The following is an 18197-nucleotide window of genomic DNA, read 5'->3' on the forward strand; positions in this document are numbered from 1 at the left end:
ATAATATTAAGGAAAATCCATCCACAAGCCTGAACTCTTAAAAAAAATCATTTTATTGATCCTTTACCATACAAAATTTATTCAAATTACACCCATTTGAAGTGGTAAGATCACAGCTAGAGAACAGGTCACCCTGTAACAAATCTATTTACAAAATCCATCATAAAAGCTTTTTTTGTTGTTGTTTTTTACATTATATTACATATTTTCTTTTTTAAACTAGCATACAACACAAAGCTAAACTGATTAGTAGTTTGCCTACTCCCAGTTTTGGGAGAAATACTTCCTTTTTACAAAATCACGTACCCCGTAGGAAAAGAAATTCCCACACCCTGACAACTGCTACGCGACTTACTCTGCAAGCCATCTTCCTTCAAATCCCTCCTCCTCATACACACGAGTTGTCATGCACACACTGAATTCCTATTTTCTTTTTCCTGAAAGCTTAAGCTTTAAATACTGCAATTTTATTTACAGATCTACACGTACGACAAAAATGAAAACAAGAACCACAACAAAGAACAAAAAAACAAAAACGAAACAACACTCTTAAAAAAATTACAAACCAGCTAGAAAGTATTCTGGCAGTGTTTACAAATTAATTGCTATTTCTGTACAAAACTGCTAAATAATGAACACGTGAGTAGACTACAACCAACTTAAATAAAACAATTGCTATGCACAACTCTACATATAAACACATACCTAACACTGTTTGACAGCTCATGTGTTGCCTTTTATACATTTTATTTTCTAAGGCTCACACAGTCATAATTCGCAACTTGTAACTTTTAGCCATTTCGTGTGTGAGCTTTTAATAGCAGCAACTCAATAGTACCAGGAAACCTGCATACTTAGTACTTAAAGTAACACAAATACTATAGTACTAACCCACATTGTGTGCCAGATACTAAGTCAAAAAGAAAATGACTTCATGAAAACAGAATACAGTATGGACATCTAATTAATGTACACCAGTTAAGCCCAGTAACTGGAAAAAAAAAAAAATCTATGCATGAAGGAACTTTCAAGACTTATTAGTATTCCTTTCATTTTTAAAACAATAAATACGGCATGACATTATGAAAAATTTCAACGAAACACACAACAATCTAGCCAGGTGAGCTCAGTCTTTAGACTTTGGAAAAAATCAGCTTTGTGCAGCTGGCAAAGAGAATTACACAAAGCTGGAAGCAGAGGCAGCTAACCAGATGAGATAAATATGGGAAATGGGGAAAAGCTTGGCATAAATGGTTTCCCATACAGGAAAAAACCCCACAGTGCATTTCCAGTAGGCACTTAACACAAAGCTCCCTCTCCCTCCCCCACCCCAACGCTTCATCTCGGACCACACTGACGTTCGGTACCAAGTCCAGTGTGTGTGAGGGGAGGAGGCCAGGGATGGAGGCTGAAGAAGAAAAAAGGAAGATCGTCTGCACCTTTGTTTTTCTTCCCAAACATACACCCACGCATACCCACACAAAGAGTTTAAAGTGCTGGTGTCATCTGTCTTGACCCCACCACCACTTTGCATATTGTGGAAATCTACCTGGAGTAAACTGGCTGGGGCTCTTGTGGTTTTTTGTTTGTGGTTTTTTTTTTTTTTTTTTCCCTAAGGGACATTTTCAATTCAATTAAACATATGAGTTGAGTGCCTACTACGTGCCTCCCACTGGGTCAGGCACATAGCATTTCAGTCTAACTGTTCATTTTGAGGTTTGTTCTTGATCTGACTCCCTCATTCCCGCAGTCCTCGGCATCCAAGGAACGGACCAGAGATACCACGCCATATTCCCAGGGGGAGATGGGACTGCCACCTGCCCAAGGGAAAGCCATTCTTGGACGTAACTGGTAGGATTTGCAGCTGACACAAAGCCTCCAACTTGGGACACCATTCCTGAAGACTAAAGCGGAAGATGCCCTGGCATTCTTTTGCTTCATTTTCTACGTTCCCGACTTCCCTTGGTCCAACTTATTCCTTCACAGAGGAAGGGAAACGGGGTCTGGCCAGAACTATTCCAGCCCCCGACACAGTGGGAGCTCCCTGTTCCTGCCAGCTTAAGGAAATGCCACTCACACAACGGGGATGTCTTTCTCCCTAGAGGTCTCTCCATCTGACCCCATCCTGAGAAGTGGTCTCCCTGAGTGCGGTGTAAGAGAGCCCTTTCCCCGGTCACAGGGGCCCGGGAAACCCAAGGATGGAGGGACCCATGCCTGCTGCTCCTTGGGGCTGTCACGTCATCTGACTTGGTTCTCCTTTCCAATGGACACCCATGTCAGCAAGCCCCAGGACTGACTCGCTCCAAGCTCCCCCTCCTGGGAACGGAAGCACGATGGGACAATGCTGCTTGCAGAGGCTGGTAAACCTTAGATCACACAGGTTTAGATGCTCTGATCAGTAGAGGTTCTCTCCCTCTGCTTATGTTATGTGAATTTGCAAAAACCGCTTCAGAGTAAACAATTAAATTGAAAGGGTGATGGGTGCCACAGGAATGCTTAAATGGCAGCTAAAAGAACAAGAAGTCTAAAATGATCCACAAAGAACTAAGTAGGCAATTGCTACAAATCAACTGGAAACACAAATACACTGGGGACAGGGGGACGGGAGTGGTTCATGGAGACAGGAAAATCCACAACAGCTCAGAGTGGCAGAACTCTACGAGTCTTCTGTATCTGCAACAAGGACATTTGAAAACAGGTTCTCCATCCAGAAGGCTGTGGAGGTTTTCTTGACCTCCTACTGGGACACACAGTCCATAGCTTACACTGAATTATGACAGTAATTTAAATATTCCTAAGAAGAGCTGAAGAAATCCATTTCATACTTTTGCATGACTTCAAGTTTGCATTTGCTGCAGTTCCATTCCATATTAGCAGACCCCAAAGACATGCATTCTGCAGAGAAGGCACGGCTTGAAATGCTATTAAGGAAGAATGCTGTTTCCCAGTGGGCCAGGTGGCCAGACCCCATTCTACAGCCCATCCGTCAGGCACAGCAAGCCAATCTGGGAAGGAAGGAGGAAGGAAAAGTCGGGGTGAGAGACACCTGATTGCACATTTTCTCACTTGCTGACTTAGCCAGGAGATCTTGGAGCCTGGAGCAAAGCAAGGCTCTCCCAAGGGAGCCTGCGACTGTGCGTTTAGACACTTTGTTTATTAATTAAAAAAAAGAAATTCACTAAAATGTCAGCTTTCTTCTGAAGTTTGTAGTTTACTTCATGATACTCTCTTGGAGGAAGAAGGTAGGAAGGGACAACACTGCATGACAGATGTTCTGGTTCCATGATAAAAAAAATACCGGTTTGTAAGGAGAGTTCACACGAAGTGTAATCAGCTACACATGAAGTCTTCCACCAGTGGGAGCTTTTCCAAATCATAAGCTTCAAAGAGATCGCTGATGCCTTCCTCCTCCCCGAGGCTCAGGAGATAGTCCTCTTGCAGCAGGGGAGGCAGTAAGTTCACAAACGGCCCTTCTAGGCTGGAAGGAATTTGGTCCTCAGTCTGCTGTAAGAGGTTGGATGGGGAGGCCAGAGGAGAAAGGTTTCCCATAGAAATTGAGCAGTCGCTATGTCCTGAGTTGGTTGAAGCCAAGTCTGAAAGGAAAACATTGGTGGAAACAAAAAATAAGTTAGAAAAATCAAATGAATTTTTCTGGAAGAATGTATATGTTGCTGTCAGAAAAAAGCATGTACTTTCTGCTAATAACAACGATGCGATGACTTTGTGATGCGGATCACCTTTTATGCTAACAAGTACAAAAAATTCCTGTCAGCACCCCGCCTTTTATTTTTGAGACAGGGTCTTGTTCTGTTGGCTGGAGTGCAGTGGTGTGATCATGACTCACTGTAGTCTTGAACTCCTGGGCTCAAGGGACCCTCCCACCTCAGCCTCCCAAGTAGCTGGGACCACAGGTGTGAGCCACCACCCCTGGTTCATCTTTTTATTTATTTATTTATTTTTTTTGAGACAGAGTTTCATTCTTGTTGCCCCGGCTAGAGTGCAATGGCACAGTCTCAGCTCACTGCAATATCTGCCTCCCAGGTTCAAGTGATTCTCTTGTCTCAGCCTTCCAAGTAGCTGGGATTAGAGGCACCAGCAAGCATACCCAGCTAATTTTTGTATTTTTAGTAGACAGGCGGTTTCACCATGATGGCCAGGCTGGTATCGAACTCCTGATCTCAGGTGATCTGCTCATCTAGGCCTCCCAAGTGCTGAGATTACAGGCGTGAGCCACCACGCCTGGATAATCTTTGTATTTCTTTGTAGAGACAGGGTTTCGCCATGTTGCCCAGCCTGGTCTTGAGCACCTGGGCTCAAGTGATCTATCTTCCTCAGCCTTCCAACGTGCTGAGCCACCATGCCCGGCCATCTTTCTTTGGCCCTAGTCTACTCAATCATCTTTCAAATAACTACTGTCAATAAACAAGAATGCAAATAGCTTCAACGATCGCAGGCTAACGAGTTCAAAAATGTCTCTCTGCTACCTAATCACTGTTTTAAGAAAATCAAAACAAAACATATACATACTGAAAAGCTGGCTTCCCAGTAGAAACTCACCAACTGAAAAAAAAATTTTTTTTTTTTTTTTAAGAGAAGGGGTCTTGCCACATTGTCTATGCTGGTGTGCAGTGGCTATTCACAGGCATGCAGAGCTCACTCTAGCCTTGAATTCCTGGGCTCAAGCGACCCTGCCGCCTCAGCCTCCCTGTAGCTGGGACTAAATGCAGAATTCACCAATTTTAACTCAGTCTTTTCTGAACAACCAGCTTATTAAAAACATCTCTAAAAGTACACATAATAAGACATATCCACTTTGGATTTCTGTGGTGAAAATAGATGGCCTTTTGTTTTACCATTTCAGGTGCTGTAATTTGCTTAGTATTAAATCAGACTTAGTGGGAAGGAGAACTTAGACTTATTTTCCTAGTGTTCTCCTCCCATATCCTTTCCCCATCTCACTGGGGGGAAAAATAAGACAAAAATTCTTCAACAAAGACTTTTCTCTTCAAACTTTTTTTTTTTTTAAAGATGGCATCTCACTCTGTCGCCCAGGCTGGAGTGCAGTGGTGCCATCTCGGGTCACTGCAACCTCCGCCACCTGGTTTCAAGCAATTCCCTGCCTCAGCCTCCCGAGTGGCTGGGATTACAGGCGCCCACTACCACGCCTGGCTAATTTTTGTATTTTTAGTAGAGACGGGGTTTCACCATCTTGGCCAGGCTGGTCTTGAATTCCTGACCTCGTGATCTAACCGCCTTGGCTTTCCAGAAAGTGCTGAGATTACAGACTTGAGCCACCGCGCCCGGCCTCTTCAAGCCTTTATCGTTTCCCTCTCTGATGAGCTATGCAAGTGTCACCCAAAGGTGTGTGGTCAAGTGTCTCTGATGATCCACCAAGACAGTTCACAGCTTTGCTCCTCACTTTAGCTGGTTTTCAAAAATGCTGCAAGGAAACGTTCTCTGCCAACAGCAAATGCCCAAAGCCACTCCCTAAGTGGGTGAAGGAGCCATTTTCCCCAAATCATTATTTTACTCTGTAAACCAGTCCGAATGTCTTTTAAAATGTGTTACCTAATAACAATACAAGTTTTTATTTCTTGTCTAGGCTTGTGGTTCCAGTACAGATAGTTCCAGTCACCTTCATTTTTAACATAGTTTCCAAAAGACAAAAGTGGAATTCTTACCTTTGGAAGTGGGTTTAGGGATATTCCCATTGTGGTCTTGGTTGCTTGTTTTCATTGGACTGTGTGTTTCAGTCTCTTCTGGACATAAGTAAACCTCAATGGGCCCCTGGGTACTTGCCAAATGTATTTGTAGGCTCTAGAACAGAAGTGGGAGACGTTTGAATCCGAAGTTCTTTTAGAAATAGAAGCCCTATATACTAATTTCCATCTAAAAATGGAAAGTAAGAACAATGTTCATTGTTTACTTGCTTCTTCTCTGCTAGTCCAACTCTATCAAAGACTGTCATCCTCTAGTGCAGGGGTCAGCAAACCACAGCCTAAGGGCCAAATCCAGTTCACCAAGTGGGTTTGTAAATAAAGTCTTATAGGAAGAGAGTCACACCCATTCCCATTGTTTATTATTGCCTCTGGCTGTTTTCACATTACAATGGCAGAGGTGCACAGCTGAATAGTACGCAGACTGTAAGGCTCACAAAGGAAAAAATATTTACAATCTACCTGGCACTTTAATTAAAAAGTTTGCTGAGTCCTGCTCTAGAGAAAGAAAACTTTTTTGGAGGGGGGGAGGTCAGGGGAGCGGGGAGTCAGTCTGAAAATGGCACAATCGGTGAGGTGAATTGTGTTCTTTGGATATATTCTTTTCCTGTAAATTATTAAAAGGTCTTTTAAATGTTCCAAATCCAGTATTTCCATGTTTTTGTTCCTTTATGGTAGGACTTCTTCATGTTGAACTGTAATAAGCAAGTGATGTATTCTTAAGTGCTAGGAACTGCATCTATGAAGAGAATGCAGCACACTAACATTTAAAAATCTTTTTCATCTAGGTCAAAGAGCTATTATTATCTTTTAAGGCAAGAAGTCTACCCTAGATGGAAGCATGTAACTTTCATTCTCTTTTTATCTCCTATGCATTTTCTTTTTACTACATTTCTTTATGTTATAGTCGTAGTCTAGGCCTCTATTATCCAAGTATATCTGAAAATCATAAAAATATGCCCCCTCCTTTCTTATAATATTGTGGTCTATCAACTAACCCAAAGCCCCGTTTGATCCCTTAAAATGTTATAAGTTAGAGAGAGACTTTAAAACTTTTATATATCTGTTCGTGGTGGGAACCATATATGGGATGATCAATATAAACTTTTCAAAGTGGTTCAAGTTGATCAAAACCACCTGAGGGACAGGGCGTCATATTCCACTTTGCACTGAACATCCCGCTAGGTCAAAGTTAGATTGTCTGAATACTCAATGAATATCAAACCGTTAAAATGTTTTTAAATGTACGATTAAACAAAATAAATTGGAAAGAACCATCAAGTTCTTGGGGTAGGGGGACAGACTTTAACTATGAGTCAATGAGTCGTCAATTTTAGGCATTCCAAAAAGATCTTTGCAGATGAACAAAGATGCTGTCTCCTTACCTCTATTGAGTCAGGCACTTCAAGTCTTGTTTCTGGAGGGGCTTTCACAACTATAACAGTTTGGTCTTTAAGGCCACTAATTTTTCGAATATCTTGATATGTAACATAAGCTAACGTAAGGAGTGTCAAGGAATCTTCCATCTAATGACCTCAGATATAAGTATGATGAAAAAGACAAAACAGATGCATGGAAAAATTTAAAGTATTTTATGACTTAAAAGTATACATATGTCTTCCCTTCTGGACCTGGAAATGTTTAGGGCCTCCCATGAAACTTCATTTCTGGTTGACACTCTAAACAGCTAAAGAAATGAATAGCTTTATCCCACCCATTTCTTTTTTTTTTTTGAGATGGAATTTCGCTCTTGTTGCCCAGGCTGGAGTGCAGTAGCGTGATCTCGGCTCACTGCAACCTCGGCCTTGCCGGTTCAAGTGATTCTCCTGCCTCAGTCTCCCGAGTAGCTGGGATTACAGGCATGCACCATCATGCCCGGCTAATTTTGCATTTTCAGTGGAGACAGGGGTTTCTCCATATTGGTCAGGCTGGTCTCGAACTCTCGACCTCAGCTGATCTGCCCGCCTCGGCCTCCCAAAGTGTTAAGAATACAGGTGTGAGCCACTGTGCCCGACCTATCCCACCCATTTCTAAAAAGACTGTGGTTATTTAAAATATTAAACACAGAAACAGAATAGTTAAAATAAATGATCATATGAAAATAAAAAACCACTTAGGTGAGAAATTTTATCTTGAAGCCACGGTACTTTGCAGCACAGATATTCCGTGAACTACAATCAAGTGTTCTGTCACTCAAACTGAATGATGGCAGATTCCAATTTGCAGGAAAAAAAACTTAATCTCTATTAGCCATAATTGTTTTGAAACTCCACTTACTTCTATTATAAGCAAGTGTTAGCAGCCACCAAACAAATAAATAAGTAACAGATATGTTAGTGGAAGGACTGAGAATACTGCTCAGGCAGACAGCTTGTTTTCTTAAGCGCACCTGGCCTGCCTGTGATTTTGTATTGCTTGCAAAGAGCGTCATTATTTCTGTTAGAAAAATTATCCTTTGGTACTATGTTAACTCTATCAATATTTCAGTGTTCATGGGGAAGAAAGAAGTTTCCAGGTGCTCTGTGAAACACTGATTCAGGAAATAACTACCAAGAGATAGTATTCTCAGATTCTGAGAAACACTGATTTAGGAAAAGAGAAAAGAATACTATCTCAGTACTCTTGGTAATTATTTCTTTTTTCTTTTTGAGACAGAGTCTCGCTCTGTCACCCAAGCTGGAGTGCAGTGGCGCAATCTCAGCTCACTGCAACCTCTGCCTCCCGTGCTCAAGTGATTCTCCTGCCTCAGCCTCCTGAGCAGCTGGGACTAGAGGTGCGCACCACCACGCCTGACTAATTTTTTGTATTTTAGAGGAGATGATGTTTCACCATTTTGCTCAGGCTGGTCTTGAACTCTTGGCCTCAAGTGATCCCTGCCTCCAGCCTCCCCAAGTGCTGGGATTACAGGTGTGAGCCAGCGTGCCTGGCCTTGGCAGTTTTTCTCTAAGCACTGAACAATTCTTTAAAATGTCCTGGCAGCCAAGCCTAAAGGCTATCATGAAAGAACATGGTACTTATGATATGCCAAAAGTATTCAAGTGAGCTTGACACTTTGCACTAAAAAAGAAAAGTCTGCATGGCTTTCTTATATAAGGGATATGGAGTAAGCAATTAATGGACAATGTCTTTAGCCAGTTATTATTTTTTACATGAACCCACAAAAAATTCCTAAAACAGCAAGTAACAAGCCAATGAAGGCATTTCAGCAGGTAGTAGAGTGTATATAATAGCTGAGTCTGTGATCTAATATGCTTAATATTAAAAAAAAAACGGGGGGCTTAGAGAGCCTAGAAGAAATTATGTCCCTTATAATAGTAGCTTCTTTTTTTTTTTTTTTTTTGAGATGGAGTCCCACTCTGTCACCCAGGCTGGAGTGCAGTGGCTCAATCTCAGCTCACTGCCACCTCCGTCTCCCAGGTTCAAATGAATTACGTGCCTTAGCCTCCCGAGAAGCTGGGATTACAGGCGCCTGCCACCATGCCCGGCTAATTTTCTGTATTTTTAGTTGAGATGGGGTTTCACCATGTTGGCCAAGCTGGTCTTGAACTCCTGACCTTGAGTGATCCGTCCGCCTCAGCCTCCCAAAGTTCTGGGATCACAGGTGTGAGCCACCATGCCTGGCTATAGTAGCTTCTTATTAGAAACTGAAGGCAGCTAGGAAACTACTCCTCTAGGAAAAAAGCACATTTGCACAAAAGCTGCATACACATGTAGAACATCTATCAGACTATCTCCTTCAAATCTTATCGTTGGGATGATGGCTAATTCAGTTTTGAGCTGATAGTGTCTGCTCTTGCAGGCTTCTGCGTTTTAGGTCACTACATATACCATCAAAGAAGCCAGTGGATGCCTTTATAGAGGGCCAGGCAGTTCTAAATTTTACTGACAACCAGGTACTTACACTACAGCCCACTGTCAAAAAGCGGTATGACAAGAACTTAGTAAGATAAAAACTCATCGCTTCTTGGCCTTTTGGCTAAGATCAAGTTTAAAAGAAAAACTCATCTACAATTACTCAACATGCTGCAGGAAGGAAAATTTCAACACATTTGTGAACAAGCTGTACCAATGTGGGAACTGAATGGTGAAATGAAATACATTGTGCAAATATATTTTCTAATCTTACAAACTTAAAAGTGCTTCCTTTGTGGCGCCCTCCTGAATTTACTCCTTGGGTTCTAAGGTCCCTGCAAGGAAGCTTTCATTTTCTGCAACAAAGGCCCCAGAGAAAGCTAATATAGGTGACAATGCCATAGGCCACATGTCCCGGAAGGCTGCCAATCACGTGTAACCACCCATCTCTTCCACAATGGTGCTCCTAACCAAACAATGAATATAACAGCCCAACTGTTGGCTTCTTCCCCTATAAACCCACTTTGCCCACCCCTGGGGGTCCAAATCACTACGCCTCTCTTCCATCTCACGAATTATTGGCTGACAAGGTTAATTCTTTGGTCAACAGGAAATGAACAATTGCAGCTTTGAAAAACTGCCAACATTGGAAGAAAATAAATACCTCCATATCCTCCAAGGGGGAGCCTGTTAAAGATGAGCCACTAGAAGAATCTGGGCAGAACACAATTTTTGTCAAATAATGGCAAATGTGGAATCATGGGAACTTTGGAACTAAAACTAGAGATACGATAACTTCCAGTATTGTTTTTTGTCTTCTTCTAATAACTGAGAATACTGGCAAGTCTTCTTGTTTGACATAATGAGGCAATCTCTCCCTCGTTTTGTCTGTAGTCAGATGATAATGAGCAAATTTTCCTGAGATCATCAATAGATTGTCAGGAAGCTGAGAACAAGAACTGACCTTGTGTATTTTATTTCAAAGGACTAATGTTTGTAGTGGAACAGATGAATTGAAAGGAGTTTCTCAGGTCTTGGGGGGTGCTTCTGAAATCAATTTTTTCTACAGGGAATCAGCAGAATACACTTTCAGAGTTATAGTATAATTTTCCTCCACTCTTTCAAACCCTTTAACTGTAGCCCAATCAGATAGATTCAATCAATTTCAATTGCTACAATATCTGGTTAAAAGAAAATAGAATGTGAGAACCCCAACAGTGACAGCTAACACCCACCAAAAATCTGGGAAGCCAAAGATGAATCTGCTTAGTGTTGTCATTAATATTAATACCGACACCTTATGCATCTTTTAATAGTGTGGCCTTACGCTATGAGTGTACCCATATGTCTCAACCACACATGAAAAAAACGCTTTAAAAAACAGTTCCCACCTGGTATCAAAATAGATCATAATGGGATCAAGTTGGTGACGATCTTACCATACATAGTGACTTTTTAGGCAAAGCGAACTTGGTTTGCACACACATGTGCATACACACACAGGCAGGCACACGTGTACTCATTCGCGTGACTGAATCGGAGTAACAATCTACCTTGTGCATAAAAGTCAGATTGTCAACTCTGGAAATAGTCTAGGAAGCACTAACCCCCAGTGAACCGGTGGCACAAAGGATATCTTTGATTCTCTGAATCCTCGGTTAACAGTTTGAGGTCCAGGGTGCAGCTTTGGATCAGTTCATCTAATTTCTTCTCTTCCTGACTGAGCTCGGTCACTTCTTTTGACAGGCCTTGACACTGGGCCAGCATGCCCCCATCCTCAGACAGACTGCAGCCCCTAGAAGCCCAAACACAGACTGTTCATGGCTACTCAGGGGAGGAAGGGGAAGGAGAAATGGTTCTTTGGGTAAATGTCTCCTCTTGACACAGGAGGTGACATTGCTTGCTACCCAAGTGTTAAATTTACAACATGTATACGTATATATTTTTTTTCGTAAATACAGTCCTGCACTTTTCACAGCATAGAAATTGAGTGAAAGACCACTGCTATTTTCAGGATTATTTCCTCCAGGGGAGGCCCGTCTTCAGAAGGTTCAAATTCAGAGGGCAAAAGAAGGCAACCAGCTGCCTCCCTGCCCCATGGCTCCCAGGTGGAAGGGGGAAGAAAAGGGAAAAGGGATAAAAAGATAAAGATAGGGAAGACGGCGTGATTAAAAAAAAAATCCAAAAAAGCATGAAAAACCCAGGTAATTACTGAGGGTCTTATACCAACAACTAAAAGGGAAGTAAAGGAAACAGATGTATGCAAGAACTGAGACCAGCACCCAATATGTTTCCGTAAACCAGAGGCCAAAATGGGTTACCAAACCGTCACAAAGTTCCGAAAAGTGCAAAAAAGGTACCTGCGCATCTTCTATCTGAATTTTTTTTTTTTCAGAGCACTCCTATAACAGAATTACTCCTTCCAAAATACTTTAATAGTTCAATGCTGTGCTCACAATTACTGCCGACTTAGATGCTCTAAAATTCACAATTTATTACCATATATGTGATCATACGTGTGGGCGTACAAGTATCACACTACCATCCTGCTCTACAGATGAAATGGAGGTGTTTCAGTCTTGCCTTAGTTTACACAGAAAGTGAGTTAATGTGCTATTAGAGCCATGGATAAAGATACTTGTGATTATGCAGTTGTACACATACACGTAGATGACCCATAAGCCATCATTTCCGGATTCTTTTTTTTTTTTTTTTTTTTTTGAGACCGAGTGTTGCCCTGTCGCCAGGCTGGAGTGCAGCGGCAATCTCTGCTCACTGCTACCTTCGCCTCAAGTGTTCAAGCGATTCCCCTGCCTCAGCCTCCCAAGTAGCTGGCATTACAGGTGCCCGCCACCACACCCACCTAGTTTTTGTATTTTTAGTAGACACAGGGTTTCACCAACAGGATGGTCTCGATCCCCTGACCTCGTGATCCACCCACCTTGGCCTCCCAAAGTGCTGGGATTACAGGCGTGAGCCACCGCGCCCAGCCCTCAGATTCTTATTAGAAGCAGGCTGAAGACGTGTACCCGTCTGTGAGATACACATGTGGGCGCACACACATCAACGTAACAGGTGAACAGCATTCCAGGTTCCAACTGCAGGGACCCTTCCAGGCTCCCCTTGCTTGATGGTTATCAAATATAAATCCTTCTATCTCTGACAGTATCTAAACCAAGTCTCTGTGTAAGGAGACTTCGAACTTCTGGCTTAGAAGCTGAGCAGGGAAGAGAGAAGAAAACAGCTGGAGAGAAAAGAAAGAATGTGTGGGCACGTATGTGAAGACGGGAACTCAGAAACGAGGCAGTCTGAAATGACCCCCTCAGAGCCGGGGGCACGGGGACGACTCCTACTCACATCCATTGGACGTTGTTTTTAGACTTCTTCTTAATGAGGTGGATGCCTTCCAGAACGTTGGTGATATCATAAATCCTTCTCTTTTGCACTTTTAACACTTCTGCTGCCTTGTTCAAATCCAAGACCCCATCGGGCGACTGGCTGAGGAGCTGAATGAACTTCTTGGTGAGCAGACCAAGGGACGTATCATACCGCGTTTTTTCTGAGGGAGATTTTGGAGCTTAAAGAAAAACAAAAACCGAGCGGGAGGGGATGGGGGAAAGGTAAAGAGATGAAGGGTGTCTTTGCAGTCAAGCAAGCTCTCTTTCCCACTGCAGCCGAAGTATTAGTACCTGAAGCACGGCTGTCGCTGCTGGTGTTGGCAAGTCATAGAAAGCTATGAAAGTTCTTTATTAGAAAAGTAGGAGACAGGAAAAATTCCAGGATTTCATGAAAGCATTTTACCTTGAAGGTCTCAAGAGTTTCTCCCTTGGCTTACACTATTCCCTGGCTCTAACGAAGAACTTACACATAGTGGGTTCTAAAAAATATCTGTCAAATGAATGAAAGTGCTGTGGTCTCAGGGGACCAGGACACATGGGGCCTACCGTGATGGTGCGAGGCCGCGTATCACCTGTTCACCAATTTTTCTTTCCTTTTCTTTTTTTTTTGGAGACGAAGTCTCACTCTGTTGCCCAGGCTGGAGTGCAGTGGCGCAATCCTGGCTCACTGCAAACTCCACCTCCCAGGTTCAAGGCATTCTCCTGCCTCAGCCTTCTGAGTAGCTGGGATTACAAACACACACCACCATGCCCAGCTAATTTATTATTATTATTATTATTATTATTATTATTATTATTTTGTATTTTTTAGTAGAGACGGGGTTTCACCATGTTGGCCAGGCTGGTCTTGAACTCCTGACCTCGTGATCTGCCCGACTCAGCCTCCCGAAGTGCTGGGATTACAGGCGTGAGCCACCATGCCCAGCCCAATTTTTCAAATAATGCTTCGTTTGAGAAATAATTACCTAGAAAAGCCTTCTGCCAAATCTCCCCATCTCTCTTAAAGGAAATTTCCTTATTTAAAATTGTACTTGTTCCCCCATAGGTGCCACAGGTTAAGGTTTTAATTTAGCATCACGGATAATTTGTGGATTGCCTAATGCATGAACTACAGGAGAAGCTAGAACAAAATCTAATTCAGTCCTTATGTTAAATGCAAACACACACATAAAGGACCATTTGGCTACTTCTAACCTACGTTTCTCTCTCCCACAAGAAATGGTAATAGCATTCGATAGAAAGAAAACCAGCCTGCAATTTATTGGGCTCAATCAATTCTTTCACTTCCATATGCTGAGCTGGAGATTGAGGTCGGCACAGACACTAGTGACTCTAGCATAGTTCATGGACATCCAGCTTGCCTCAGACTCTGAAGCAATGTCCATTAAGGGAAGTTAAAATTAAATTTGATACAAAATGAGGCCAAAAGCTCGTATTCCGAACTGAAAAATGAAAGTGCATACAGTTTAACAAAGCCCTCCCTTATGGTACCAGCGTGACTCTGTAGCCTTTCGCTGGTTGTCTGCTGACACTGTATTTATTTTTTTGGATAAGCACAGAAAGAAATGAAAAGGAACAAAACATGCCAGAATTATTCACACCTTGGCATCCTTCCGGCCATAAGCTTTGAAAGTTGGAAATTCCACACCAAGGAGAATAAGGAAAGAGATGAAAGGATCCTTACTTTTTGGACTATCTGGACTTCGTAGTGCAGCTCTTCCTTTGCCCTTGGGGGTTTTTAAACCATCTGAGAGGTACTGATGACCGCTTTCTCCTAGCTCCAGCCTTCGCTTTGCCTGTAATAAGAAAGTGCGATCTCTCATCACCGGTCATATGGACAAGAACAAGAAGGGAGGCAGTTTGTGGGCTGGCCTGCCAAATGCTGCGGGCTCGTGCCAGCTCTCACCCCTCTGCTCCACCCCACTCAGCATCTTGTCATTCCCTAGAGCCAGGATTCTAGCATTGGAGGCCAGGCTGTCACACACACTCGCTTCACCTGCCATGATCGTCCGTCCACACCCAGATGGACAAAACCGGCGATCCTCTAGCATTAGGTTCAGGAGTCACTTTGTTCATTGATTCAACACATCATGTGCCTGGCATGGGGCTGGATGCTAAGAATATCTCAGGCGCCATGGGACTTTGAAATTGACTTTCCACCGTGACTCTCTCCTGCCCATCTCCTGTTCTCCGACCTGGGCTGGACCCCCTTCCTTATGCTCCCAAACACTCGGTGTTTATTTGTATCATGACACTTATTAGGTATTACTCTAAGACTTATCTGTTTCTCATTTCCTTTAAGGCAGGGACTGTTTCCCATTGATCTTTGTATACCCAATGCTTGGCACAGAGCCTGGGTTTCTGTAGATTTTCAATCGCTCTCTCTATATGCTGTATATTCAATGAGAGAAAGAGTAATTGAATAGTAACACAACTAGTCACAGACTACAAACGGTCCTTCATCAGAGAAACAAATACTGCAAACATGCAGTCTTGGGCTTCAACCAGTATTACTTTCTCCATTTTGTCACCAAGGCTGGCAAATGAGAAGCCCTTACCTAACTTTTTAATTTAACTACAATTCAATTATAAAATATCCACAGAGGGTCTTCTAGGTACCAGGCGTTGGGCTTAGGGAACAGAGGTAAGCAAGAGAGATTAGGGGCTTGAGTCCAAGAGAGAAGACAGATGATTAAGCAGTTGTTAAGTACTAATTGTATGCATATGACAGGTGTTTCAGGGACTCAATGGCACCAATCAGATACTCAGCACAAAAATTTGTATTTAGGCTCATTTTCACGCAAATTCTCCTTTTCTTTTTTTTTGAGATGGAGTTTCACTCTTTGTCACCCAAGCTGGAGCGCAGTGGTGCAATTTCAGCTCACTGCAACCTCCACCTCCCGAGTTCAAGTGATTCTCCTGCCTCAGCCTCCAGAGTAGCTGGAACTACAGGCACACGCCACCACACCCAGCTAATTTTTGTATTTTTAGTAGAGACGGGGTTTAGTAGAGGCCACGTTGGACAGGATGGTCTCCATCTCTTGCCTCGTGATCCGCCAGCCTTGGCCTCCAGAAGTGCTGGGATTACAGGTGTGAGCCACTGCGCCCTGTCTGAGGCAGATTCTTCTAATGAGAAGATTTGCAATTTCAAAACAACTCCCCAGGATGTGAAAACGTAAGTAATAATTTATCAGTGGAAGACATATCCAGCTCCTCTGTGGAAAGTTACCAGCTAATCCTGCACCGTCTACAAAGATAGCCACTGGTTGCTAGCTCATCCAAACTGACACGTGCTGTAAGTGTAAAATACACACTGAATTTTGAAGACTTTGTACAAAACAGGGTGAAATATCTCAACAATCTCGATAGTGATCACATGTTAAATGAAGTAAATAAAATACAACTGACCCTTGAACAACATGGGTTTGGACTGTATATGTCCACTTATTTTATTTTTTTAGAGACAGGGTCTTGCTCTGTTGCCCAGGCTGGAGTGCCGTGGTGTGATCTCAGCTCACTGCACTTCGCAGGCACAAGGAATCCTCCCATCTCAGCCTCCTGAGTAGATGGGACCACAGGTGCACACCACGACGTCTGGCTAATTTTAAAATTTTTTTGGTGGAGACAGAGCATTCCTATGTTGCCTAGGCCGGCGTTGAACTCTTGGGTTCGGACAGTCCTCCCGCCTCATCCTTCCAAGTGCTGGGATGACAGGTGTGAGCCACTGCACCCAGCCATGAGTGTGTCCACTTATATGCAGGTTTCCTTCCTCCTCTGCCATCTCTGAGACTGTAAGACCAACCCCTCCTCTTTTTCTTTCACCACAGCTTCCTGAATGTGAAGATGACGAGGATGAATTTTATGACGATCCAGTTCCAGTAATGAATAGTAAATCTATTTTCCCTTCCTTACGCCTTTTTTTTTTTTTCATCCAGCTGCTCTATATGCCCATTCGCCTTCTATACGTTGAACCCTGGACCAAGGTCAGCTGCTGGGGAATGGAAATGCTAGAGCATACCTAAGATGCATTGGATCAGAAACTCTGGGAATGGGGCGGCTGAGCAATCTAACATGCCTTCCAGGTGATTCCAATACATCTTAAAGTTGGAGAAACCCAGCTTTAGATCTTAGGGGAAAAGAGTAAGACACTCAGGCAAACCCCACTCTGGCCAGCATGGACTGCTTCACACACCCTCACCTCTAGTCCTGCTTGGCTGATGAAGGAGATCCATCCTATGGATTCCACTTTCATTCACACCAAACCTTCTTTAATCACATTTTCTCTTTAACTTAATTGTAAAAATACAGTATATAATACATGTAACATACAGAATGTGTTAATTGACTGTTTACGTTACTGGTAAGGCTTCCAGTCAACAGTAGGCTATTGGGGCTGGGTGCGGGGCTCACACCTATAATCCCAACTACTTGGGAGGGTGGCTGGAGGCCAAGCGTTCAAGATCAGCCTGAGCAATGTAGCAAGGCCCCCGTCACTAAAATAATAATAATGAAAACCCCAAACAGTGGCTATTAGTTAAGTTTGGGGGAGTCAAAAGACATATCTACATTTTTTACTGTGTCAGGGCACCTCTAACCCCAGTATTGTTAATGGGTCAAGGGTAGCATTAGAGTTATTCCATCTGTGTGTGTGTGTGTGTGTGTGTGTGTGTATTTACAATGTGGCTTGCCTCAGTGGCACACGTTATCTTTCTACTGCAGTGCTGAATTAAAAACATTACTCTGATGGCCCCGGAAGGACAATTTGCTTGCTGGACTTCAGCTTCTGTTCCAGCCGTTCCGTCAAGTCCGTGTGTGGGCCTGCCAGCAAACATTCCCTCTTTATCAGGCAGAAGCTCCCTGTATGTTCCTTGGGGAGCCATCCCTTCCGGGGTCCAGGTGCATCTGTGCACACAGGTGATCCCGGCCTGGCTAATCATTGCGTCCCACCCTGTCCTCCCCACCCCTCCGCGAACAGGCTGAATGGCCCATGACCAAGGCTGGGGGAGCAAAGGCTAATCCCAGGAATGTTTCCGGAACTACCTGGCAAGAAGCGGGTATGTCTTTCCAGTAGGGTTGGTAAGTGAGGAGCCTAAAGCTGCCTGAGAATGGGGCCTCCCTAGGGGAAAGCAGAGTGGAGAGAAGGAGAGAGAGGGGTCTGAGACCGCCACTCAAGACTCTGGGCAGCAGCTGGTCTTTCCTAGACTTTCCGGTGACATTAGCCAAAGAACTC

The 18197-nt window shown here is 43.3% G+C and overlaps 1 protein-coding gene across 3 annotated transcripts in view; it reads right to left on the reverse strand.

Annotated features, from left to right (window-relative positions):
- Nucleotides 1-32: 32 nt before the first annotated feature.
- E2F3 (E2F transcription factor 3) overlaps nucleotides 33-18197 on the reverse strand; it is a 95557-nt gene continuing 77392 nt past the window's right edge. For 2 of the 3 annotated variants that reach the window (XM_037744116.1, XM_017544088.2), the window contains exons 2-7: nucleotides 14652-14763; nucleotides 12927-13128; nucleotides 11206-11364; nucleotides 7103-7217; nucleotides 5682-5817; nucleotides 33-3593 (exon numbers count right to left, since the gene is read on the reverse strand). In XM_037744116.1, coding sequence (XP_037600044.1) covers nucleotides 3331-3593; nucleotides 5682-5817; nucleotides 7103-7217; nucleotides 11206-11364; nucleotides 12927-13128; nucleotides 14652-14763 — 987 coding nt within the window. In that variant the 3' untranslated portion in view covers nucleotides 33-3330. Of the gene's footprint in view, nucleotides 3594-5681; nucleotides 5818-7102; nucleotides 7218-11205; nucleotides 11365-12926; nucleotides 13147-14651; nucleotides 14764-18197 lie in introns of all 3 variants that reach the window. The other variant, XM_037744115.1, reaches the window with a different exon arrangement.

Source organism: Cebus imitator, unplaced genomic scaffold (genome assembly GCF_001604975.1).
Source record: "Cebus imitator isolate Cc_AM_T3 unplaced genomic scaffold, Cebus_imitator-1.0 Scaffold165, whole genome shotgun sequence".
NCBI lineage: Eukaryota > Metazoa > Chordata > Mammalia > Primates > Cebidae > Cebus > Cebus imitator.